The 10,820-nt window shown below is 52.2% G+C and overlaps 1 protein-coding gene across 1 annotated transcript in view; it reads right to left on the reverse strand.

Annotated features, from left to right (window-relative positions):
- Positions 1–4,987, reverse strand: part of LGALS3 (galectin 3) — a 6,424-nt gene extending 1,437 nt beyond the window's left edge. Inside the window, exons 1-4 of the mRNA XM_025197944.1 lie at positions 4,838–4,987; positions 2,498–2,890; positions 1,436–1,524; positions 247–415 (exon numbers count right to left, since the gene is read on the reverse strand). Coding sequence (XP_025053729.1) covers positions 247–415; positions 1,436–1,524; positions 2,498–2,890; positions 4,838–4,984 — 798 coding nt within the window. The 5' untranslated portion in view covers positions 4,985–4,987. The remainder of the gene's footprint in view (positions 1–246; positions 416–1,435; positions 1,525–2,497; positions 2,891–4,837) is intronic.
- Positions 4,988–10,820: the final 5,833 nt, after the last annotated feature.

Genomic DNA, 10,820 nt, shown 5'->3' on the forward strand with positions numbered 1-10,820 from the left:
TAGGGCTTCAGCTTTAATTAAGTGGCAACGGGAGGGTATGTCAGCTGAAGTTACTCTGTCCCTGCTCTGTGAAGTCATAACTCTGGAAAAGTTTTTTTCATTCTGCCTTTTGAAAACAAGGTGCCTATTTGTTCTCTGTATGGGAGAAAAGATGGTATTGTATTTAACTACTGAAAGCTAGAAAATGCACATCTAAACCTGTTTTACATCAAGGATGACTTGACTCCGATAAAGTTTACTTTTTACCTTAAAAGGTCTGCCAGCTTCAAATGGAAACATGGGTGCTGTTCTGTCCTCGTTTCCCCAATTATTCTGAAGCTTCGAGTTACAGACTATCACTTTTTTGTTGTCTTCATTGAAGCGGGGATTGAAGTGGAAGGCAACATCCTGCCCTTTCTTGAAATCTATGTTAAATCTGCAAGAGACAAGAATGTAGCAGCTGCTCTATGCCATGGGACTGACTCTAGGCTCCTTCGCAAAAAGTCACAGGAAGTGGAGGAGCTAATTAAAGCAAGCCGAGCCTTTCTGGATATGCTTATGCTATTACATGTTACATGCTGCCTGAAACTAGAAGAGAAAGCCCAGTCTTGGAAGTTTGCTTTTGAATGTTGCTGCCAATTTCCAATCTAATAACCTTGGAAACTTGCTGCCTGGAAGGCCTTAACGCTGATGCTGAGAACGAGCAGAACAAGCATCCCAATGAACGCAGATCACAGTCTAAATGGGTTCAGCGAGTCTAGCTGAGGACTCCCATCTCACCACCATGTCTGTCTTACTGAGGAACCCCAGGGCCTTCCTCACTCCTGTTTGCATTTACAATGAGTTACTTTGAAAAGCTGCTGGTTCAAAGATGCATCTGGTCATTTATTAAGAACTGGATGCTATGGTCCTGCTGACAGATCCCTCCAAAGTGCCCCAAGTGCCCCCAGATCTTTGGCAACTTGGGCCATCTTAATACATAGCACAGTGAAGGCCCGTTTGTTCTCTGAAACAGAGACTAAGAGGAGGTTGGTCACTGCAGAGACCATGTGGAAAATTCAATTAGTTACATAAACACTGACTCAGAGTCACATGTAGGAGACCCAGATCCCTCCCTTCTTCCTCAGCTGCAAGCTGGGTAGTAACTTGCTAGGACAGGCTGGTGGCAGAAGCAAGCGCCACTTGGATTAGCTCAGCTGCAGTCCTTGGTAGGTGGAGAGGGGACAGAAGCAAGGCTCCTCCTCAATGTTTGTGAGGGCTGAAAGCACCTGACATAGAGCATCTACTTCTGCACATATGAGCCTCATGCTCAGCCAGCCCATGCAAGGATAAAGAGAGTTATTTTGCTTTATGTTCCTGCCTGGGCATGTGGTGCAAGCCCCAGCTCGCTCCTGGTTAACCCTCCCCAGTTTGCTTAGTCCCTGCTGCAAGGCACCTGCTTCAGCTTTCATTTTACCTGTCTGGCTTCGGCTTCACCATGCCCGTGATTGTGATGAGCAAACGAGGCATCAGTCCCGTCTGCAAGGGGAGCTCAAAGGGGACTTTCTGTGAAAGAGCACAAGTGTGGTTTTGTTAGTGAGAAACAGCCACAAAGTTGGCACTTGAGAGCACCGGCTTCCTCCATGGGCGTTTGCATATGCATGAGGTGATGGTGATCCTAGCAACGCACCTGGAGATTGCCAGTCATTAGGCTCTTATTCCTGCAGGTAAGGTATCCCTGAGCCTCTGTGTACACGGCTGAAATTACTGTGAGGCTGCCTGAAGGTGCATCTATTACCCATGCTTTAGACCAGGGTGGGCCAACTTCGCTGGGACTGGAGCTGGCACCCCCTGAGCTACAGGCCACACTGCACCTGCACACCCAGGGCCAGGTTAACCCTTTAGTGGTTAACTCCCCCTGTAGCTTAGGGCCCTATGCATGTGCCTCATTTGCCTATGCGTTAATTCGGCCCTATACACACCCCACTTCACCAAGGGTGTGCAACCCCCTACACTACAGGTGTGTGTGCATCCCCCCCCTGCCCTGCCAATGTCCTTTGCCAATGTCCCCCCCCCGCAGCCAGTCTCCCTTGACTCTGTCTCTAGGGATGGAGGTCAGGTAGCACAATTCAGAGAGAGGAAGAGGATCCCTGAGGTCCTGGCAGGTGGCAGAGTGCTGGGGGGAGTACTGCCCGGACTGGGTGGGCCACATGTTAACCCCTTGGCAGCTGCATGTGGCCTGCAGGCCATTAGGTTTTTGCAGCTGAGTCCATCTCTGTAACAGCTCCATCCTCCGCAGTGAGGTTCTTCAGAGCCTGTCACGCTCCCCTGCGGTGGTGCTCCTGCTCCAAGGGGGTGGCAGCCTGAGCGCTCGCAACCCTCTGGGAGGGCACCCTGCACCTCCTGCACTTGCAGGATTTAAGCCCTGTGCTTCTCGTTCCAGGCCCCACTGTAGTTTCAGCAAGTTGGGTGCCTCGACTCCAGCTATTATGCTGGCAATAGCCTAAAGACAAAAGCAAGTGCATCACATAGCTCTCACCAATGCGGTGTCTCCTGGCTGCGTGGGAGGTCCTGACCCAGGTCCACTTTGGGGTGCAGTAGGAGGTGCTGCCGGTCCGCTCGGTGGTTGTCCAGGGGCAGGAAATGTGCCAGGTCCCATGGGTGCTCCAGGATATGCCCCTGGAGCACCAGGAAATGCTCCTGGGCCTGCTGGTGGGCCAGGATAGGCCCCCGGTGCACCAGGATAGGCCCCCGGTGCACCAGGATAGGCCCCCGGTGCACCAGGATAAGGCCCCGGGAAAGCCCCAGGATACCCTGGGAATGCTCCGGGACCTGAAGGTTGGTTTCCCCAGGGACCAGGAGGCCAGGCTGGATTTGGAGGTGCGTTTGGGTTTGGGTTTGGATTCCCAGATCCAGCCAAGGCATCGGATAACTGGTAGGGAGAAGAAAAGAAAGAAGCCATTAGCTCTGCCATTACTAAAATTGCTCCAGCAGCCTCAGCAATTTGTGGAAGTCTTTCCCAGACTTCCCTAGGACCAGAATCAGGATAGCAGCCAGCCTGTGCTCTGCCTTCTTTCTATTAAGGTCTGATCCAAAGCCCGCTATAGCAAGCAGGAAGCTTTTTACTACATGTGGGGAGCGTTTCTGTTGGGAACAACAGCTGAGGAGAAAGACCGAGGTCTTTCTACACAAGTCAAGAGATGACTGAGCCACTCATGCTAGGCAGCCCCGAGAAAAGCAAAGGGAATGCTAGGCTGCATCAGGTAAAGTCTTTTTAGCAGAGACGGGGAAATCCCAGTGGCACTAGCAACACCTCATAGAAACACAGGCCAAAAAAAAGAAGGCATCCTGGGTCATTGGATCTAGTCCCCTGCAGCTGCAGAGAGCTATTTATCCAAAGAGTCTAGAAATCATCCACTCCGACCCCCACTCGCCACAACCACAAAGCATCGGGGGGACAGGAAGAAAAGCATGTCCCATGCTGCAGAGGCAGGTAAGCCCCTTCCCTCTACCCCCAATCTTTGCCAATCCAACTAGAGGCAAAAATTCTCTCTTGCCCTTAGATCTGGTGATCAGTTTGACCCTGAGTGGAAGAGCAAGGCTGTCCACCAGGAACCTGAGTATCAGCTGCTGGAGCACTGTGCGCAGTCCTGCTCACGCGTGTTCACCAAAAGGGAATTCAAACGGAAGCAGCGCAGGGAAGGGCCGCTGGGATCGTAGAAAAGTCGGGCTGCAAGGGAGCTAGCTCACAGGGTCATCTAGTCCAGCCCTTGCTCGGGGCAGCAGCATCCCTGGCTAAACCATCCCAGCCATATGTCTGTCCAACTAACTCGTGAACATTTCCAGGGACACTGACTTCACAGCTTCCCTAGGTAGCCTGTTCCAGGATGATCAGGGGAGCTGAGAACCTGCCTTACAAGTGGATACCAGAAGCATTTGGCATTTTTGCCTAGCCTGAGGCAGGAGGTAAACACCTCAGCGGGAGAAGAGCTATTTAAGCTGAAGGATAGCACTGGCACAAGGACAACTGGGTGTAAACTGGACATGAATAAATGCATGCTGGAAACTGGGAGATGGTTTCTAAATGGGAGAGTGAGATTCTGGAACAGCCGCCCAGCAGGAGTAGCGAGGGGAAAAAGAAAATCAGAAAAAAACCCCAATTAACAGCATTAAGAGGAAGGCAGATAAACTTATGAAAGGGATTATGTGATGTGGTCGTCATGAGAAGAGGACTAGACTAAATGATCCTAGCGCTCCCTGCCCTGAATTGGTTAATGGACTCCAGTGAGCTTTAAAACAGGCCTGTTTTTCCTTTTGCTTTTACCCGCGCCTCCAAATTTCCATAGGCAGTGAGCAGGGGTATAGGTTGCAGCTAAGGACATAGGCAGATACGGTTCTTTGGGTAAACCTGATATCCTTTATTAGACCAATTCAAATAGTTGGTCTAATAAAAGATACCAGATTTACCCAAAACACCTTGTCTACCCATGGGCAGTGAGCAACCATTTGTGCCCAACCTGAGATTTCCAGAAAGCAATGTTAAGCAATAAATATCCAGGCAAAAAGCTGAGCAATCTTGATATGGTGCATGCCGATTATCAAGATGCATTCTCCATACAAAGATCTCTGCTTTAATACAACGAAGAGAGGTCTCATTGAGCTCCCCTTGCAGATGGGACTGGTGCCTCACTTGGTCCATGGTGAAGCCAAAGGCACACGGGAGAAAGGAAAGCCGAAGCAGCTTCCTTGCTGCAGGGGCTAAATGAACTGGGGAGGGTTAACCAGGAGCGAGCTGGGGCTTGCACTCCACACCCAGGCGGGTGCACAAAGCAATGCAACATTGGCTGAAACAGCCTTAAAGAAAAAAGTGAGGACTTACATTAAAACCGTCTGCCATTTTCCTGAAATAAAGACAAAAGAGCAAAGTTAAATGGTTACATTTAACACATTCTGCCTGCAATGGGAAACCTGCCTTTTGCATTTTTATAGCCATGCTCAAAAGGTGGTCAAAATAATAGATTCCCATTTGTCTCGCTTGCCAGCTCAAATTAATGGATTTACTCACGTAAAAACACATGCTTTCCCCTCAAAAACATGCAGAGGCAAATTGGGGTGCTTGTTATACGTGAGGAAAAGGGCTCCTCACAGGTCTGGAAATTGGGTGGAGGGTGTTGATCAGTGGAAACACGAATTGCCAGGGAGCTGGGTGCCATGGCAATTAACACTGCCGCTGTTCCCTCCCCTGCCCCACTCCCGCCCCCAGCCACCCCATTTCCAGAACTATAGGGAGCCCTCCCTCCCCAGCCAGATCAGACTGGCACATGGGGGCGGTCTGCAGCTGGGGCACTGCGTCTGACCTGGCACATCACCCCAGACCCATTACTGACCTATGTGCTGGCTCTGGAGCCACTCACTGAGTTGGGCCCCTGTGTGCAGCCCCATAGCTGGCAGGCCAGGTCGGGTCCTAGCCCTGGTGTGCAACTCCCAGTCTGAGACTGCCAACCTTAGGTAGTCAACTTGTATTCCAAGGTAAATCTTTGTTCCCCAAAAGCAGGGTGCATGTTATATGCGGTGGTGTTTATGTGAGAAAATATGGCATCATTGCTGCCAGCAGCATAGGTAAGTGTAGTCTGTTAGTTGCACCAGAGAGGCACGGCAGCTGTAAGAAATCCTGCTACCCAGAGTTCAGTGGGGAAAGTATGATCCATTTGCAGATAAGAACATAGTTGGCCATCACATGTGGGGCTACCTGCTGTTGCATACACCAGCATTTAAAATTAATAACTCCTTATATAATCAAATGTTACATTTTTGCTTGTTCAGCTCAAATGGGTGAGTATTTAGGGCAGTGAGAGAGAGCTGTAGTTAGTCTTAGAATCACAGAATCATAGAAAATGAGGGTGGGAAGGGACCTCAGGAGGTCACACCTAGTCCAACCCCCTGCTCAAAGCAGGACCAGCCCCAACTACATCATCACAGCCAAGGCTTTGTCTACCTTGGTCTTAAAACCTCCCAAGGACAGAGCTTCCACCACTTTTCTGGGTAACCTGTTCCAGGGCTTTACTACCCTCCTAGTGAGAATTGTTTTTCTTAATATCCAACCTAAACTTCCCTTGCTGCAACTTGAGCCCATTGCTCCTTGTTCTGTCATCTGCCACCACTGAGAGCAGTCCAGGTCCATCCTCTTTGCAACCCCCCTTCAGGGAGTCGAAGGCTGCTATTAAATCCCCCCTCAGTCTTCTCTTCTTCAGACTAAATAATCCCAGTTCTCTCAGCCCCTCCTCATAAATCATGTGCCCCAGCCCCTGAACCATTTTCATTGCCCTCCGCTGCCCTTTGTTTTTTACTGGGGGAGCAGAGTTCAGAGATCCCCCTGGTCCAGAGGAAACCGCTGGAGCTCTGTTTGCTTCCTAGCCCTGTGGGTACCAACCTAGCATAGTGCTTAAATACACACTTAATTTTAACCCCGTGTGGGCCCGTAGAAAGGAATGATCCTCTTTCTAGTAGTAAAATTGAGTAAGTGCATACGAGGTGTTGAATCAGGGTGTAAGTAACGGAAAGTGGCGAAATACGAAGAGCCGTCAAATGCGCATTGAACAAACAGTGAAACAGTAAAATGTCCCTACACACACACACACACACCCCTCCCCAAATGCCCCCATAGTCAACTAAGGCTTTACTTCCAGCTGTCCCAGATATACCACTTCCACCCAAAACCTGTCTTGCAGTTGAAAGCATCAGCTGGTGGGTGGGTGGGGGGCAAAGGATGTTACACACCCCTTGTAACACACGTTTGAAGCCACAGAGTGGTTTCAAAACTCAGACTAGAACCAGAACCATACATAGACAACAAATGTGTGCCTTAAAATCTGTTATACTGAGCACTGAAATATTAAAGCAACAAGAAAGGCCAGGTCTTGTCACGCTCTAAGAGGCCGGCAGTGGAAGGGGAGGAAAAGCAGGGAGAAAGCTGTGCACCCTTTTCTTCCAAGCATGATCAGATCTTCTGGTCCTTTTGCTCTATGAGGAACTCTGCAGTCACTCCTGAGTGCATCTGTCTTAAAAGAGGCAAAACACTGTGCTACTGAGGGTGTGGTGCTCCAGAGGAAACCCAGCTCTGCACCAGACCACCCAGGAGGAGGTAAGTTGGGGATACTTCCTTCAATGTTCCATGCGTTTAACTTCCATGTGTTTTGTAGATCCCAAGATGCTGTTCGTGCAAAGGTGATGTGCCATTTATACCCTCACAGTAGGGCCAAAAGAGACGGTAAGCAGCACGCAGGCCTTGTGTTGGCTGCCTGTGCCTGGGATGAATTGCTCCCAAAAAGAACAGGATGCAGCAAGATACGCTCTTTTAATTGGTCTCCTCCAAGATCCCCCTCTTGCCCCTCTACCCCAAGCAAGACATCGGTGAGGATGTTTACAAGCTCACTAAGGCCACAAACTCTGCTCTTTCTGCCTTTGGTAATAAAGATTCTGCAGCCAGAAATTAGCTGACTTGATTGTTGCCTGCGTCCAGCAATCCCAGTCAGGTTCTTTTTTAGTCATGTAGTAAAGCAAGGTCCCTGCCTGGTAAAACTGCAAGCATCTAAGGCACGGGTCAGCAACCTGCAGGCTGGATTTGGCCTGTGAAGCCATTGGATCTGGTCTGTGGCATTCGGCAACAGGGGACCATGGTGGCAGAGGCTTTGCTGCTTGGCAGGAAGAAACAGTGCTGACAGTGGTGGGCAGGTCCCAGTGATGGCCCACTTTGGACTTGGGTTAGACTATTCTGGCCTACAGCTGAAAAATACTGTAAAGAACTGGTCTAAAATATAGACACGGGGGTAAGAATAGACAATAAAGGTGCACTGATACATCGGTCGCATATTGGATTGGCACTGATAAAAGGAAAATTAATATTATCGGATATCAGCTTTTTTTGCCCACTGTAGTTGATAATGTCACTGATAAATATAATGTGCCTCTGGCTGGGCCCCTGGACTCAGTGTACGTGCACGTGGCCAGGAATGCAGCCGGGCAGCGTGGAGAGCAGTACCCTGCAGGTAAGTCTGTGGAGGGGGAAGGGAAGAGGTGTGGGGGTGCAGATTGAGGCCCCTCACAGTGAGGGAGGGAGTGGTGCAGGGGCAGGGGATGCTGCCCAGCCAGGGCAGTGAATGGGACCCTGGGGCTGGGACAGGCAAACGGATGGAGCTGTGGGTGGCTTGTCTGGGGGTGTGGAGGAGGGGCAGCTCCCCACCACTGCATGCACCCCTGGGAGAGGCACGGGGGGGCATGTGCCCCCCCCCAGATTTGTGAAGGGGCAGAGGTGGGCTGCCTGCTATGGGCTTGGGGCCAGGGGTAGCTCCAGCCTCTTCCCAGTGTGGGGGGTCTGGGCTCAGAGCAGGTGGGAGCAGAGCGGGCTCAGCTGTGCAGGGCAGGTAGCGGGGCTGAGTAGGGTGCTTATGGGGGGGCTAAGACAAATTTTGGGCTGGCTAGAGCCCCCCCAAGCCCCGCCCCTGCTTGGGGAACTCCGCTCTGTTGCTTTCCCTTGGGAGCCCCACGTGGGCTACACATCCCCTGCCTGCCCTGCAGTGGTGGGGTTCCCAAGGGAAAGGCAACAGAGTGGAGTGCCCCAAGCAGGGACAGTGCTAGGAGGGGTTGGGGAGGGCTATGGCCACCCCAATATTTGCCTTAGGCCCCCCCCCCGCCATAGCCACCTCCTCTCAGCGCTGCTGCCCACCGGCCTGCCCTGCACAGCTGAGCCTGCACTGCTTCCACCCACTCTGAGCCCAGCCCCCACACTGAGAAAAGGCTGGCACCACCCCTGGCCCTGAGCCTACAGGGGGTAGCTTACCTCTGACCCGCGAAAAAATCTGGGGGGGGGGGCACATGCCCCCCCATGCCTCTCCCCAGGGTGCGCACAGGGGCAGGGAGCTGCCCCTCTTCCCTCCCCATCCCTGGGTGAGCCAACTGCGGCTCCATCCTGGTACCTGTCCCAGCCTCAGGGTCGTATTCACTGCCCTGGCTGGGCAGTGCCCCCAGTCCCAGGCCCTGCTCCACTCCCTCCCTCACTGTGGGGGCCTCAACCTGCACCCCTCATACCCCTTCCCTACCCCACACCTCTTCCCTCCACAGACTTACCTGCAGGGCACTACTCTCCATGCTGCCCGGCTGTACTTCTGTAAAGAGGTTATTGAATCGGTATCGGCCAATACGGCTGGTTAATAATCAGCTATCGGTATTGGCCAAGGAAATCTTTATCAGTGCACACCTATTAGACACTGTGCAAGAAGAAATCAGCTTAGTGCATTACCTGTTAGCTGGATAGAGGGTCTTGCCCCTCCACTCAGGATCTGACTGATCACCATATTTGGGGTCAGGAAAGAATTTTATCCAAGGTACACTGATTTATAACGGTCCATATCAGGTTGGCACCGATAAAAGGAAAATTGACATTATTGGCAATCGGCTTTTTTTGGCTGATATAGCTGATAATATCACTGATAAATGCCATGTGCATACACGCAGCTGCAGCATGCACGTGGCCAGGCATGCAGCCTGGCAACTTGGAGAACAGCATCTAGCTGGTAAGTTTGTGGGGGGAGAAGGGGCATAGTGGGGACAGATTGAAGCCCCCATGGTAAGAGAGGGAGGGAGTGGGGCTGAGGCAGGGGCTGCCCAGCCGGGGAGGCGCAGGTCAGGGGGTGGAGCCACAGTCGGAGCAAGTGGGGGGGGAGCAGGGAGGGGGCAGCTCCCTACTGCAGCACATACCCCAGGGAAGGCATGGGGGGCATGTGCCCTCTGGATTTGTGCACAGGGTGAGGGTGGGTTTCCTGCTATGCGCTCGGGGCTAGAGGCTGTGCCAGCCTCTTGGCAGGGTGGGGCTGGGCCAGGGCGGGTGGCAACGGTGCTGGGAGAAGGGCTACAGCGGGGATGGGGGGACACGCGCTATGGTGAATTTTGGGGTGACTGTAGCCTGTCCTGTAGCCCCCCTCTCAGTGCCACCACCTGCCACCTTGCCTGCCCCAAGCACAGCCCCAGGCCAGGCCCCCTGCCAGGAAGAGGCCAATGCAGCCTCTGGCCCCAAGCCTGCAGCAGGCAGTTTGCCCTTGCCCCATGTACAAATCCAGGGGGCACATGCCCCCACGTCTCCCCTGGGGGTATGCACATGGATAAGCCATCTGTGGCTCTATCCTGCACCCTGCCTCAGCTGGGCAGTGCCTACCCTTGCCCCAGCCCTACTCTCTCCTTCACCATGGAGGTCTCGATGTGCCCCTTCCATGCCTCTTCCCCCCCTACCCCAGACTTACCAGCCAGATGCTGCTTTCCAAGCTGTTAGGTTGCATACAGGCTATCGTAATGGTATTGGCCAATACGGCTGATTAATGACCAGTCATCTCAGCCCAAAAAAATCTTTATTGGTGCACCCCTAAATTTTACCCATGGTGAGATTGGTACGGACTGGGGGTGGGGAGGAGGTTGCCTTTCTCTGTAATGGAGGTCATGGATGTCTTGGGTATTTTAACAGTGTTTGAAGCAACAGGACATTGGCCACCATCATCCCCCTGCTTTACCAGCGGCAGGTTAGGGTGTTATGTCTTGTGGTTGTGTCAGGGTTGACTGTGTAGTTTTGCCAGTAGGTCAGACAAGAATTTATTTGAGATGGTTTCAATAGGGATGATCTGTCTCAAGCAAGGGAGCTCATCCTCCTGCTCAGTGCAAACAATTACGATGTCATAGGGATAACGGAGACCTGGTGGGACTCCACCCATGACTGGACCACGGGGATAGATGGCTATACCCAGTACAGGAGGGATCGTGTAGAGAAAAGGGGCGGGGGGGTAGCTCTCTATGTTAAGGAAAAGCTACACGTCCCTGCA

Source organism: Alligator sinensis, unplaced genomic scaffold (assembly GCF_000455745.1).
Source record: "Alligator sinensis unplaced genomic scaffold, ASM45574v1 scaffold13_1, whole genome shotgun sequence".
Classification (NCBI taxonomy): domain Eukaryota; kingdom Metazoa; phylum Chordata; order Crocodylia; family Alligatoridae; genus Alligator; species Alligator sinensis.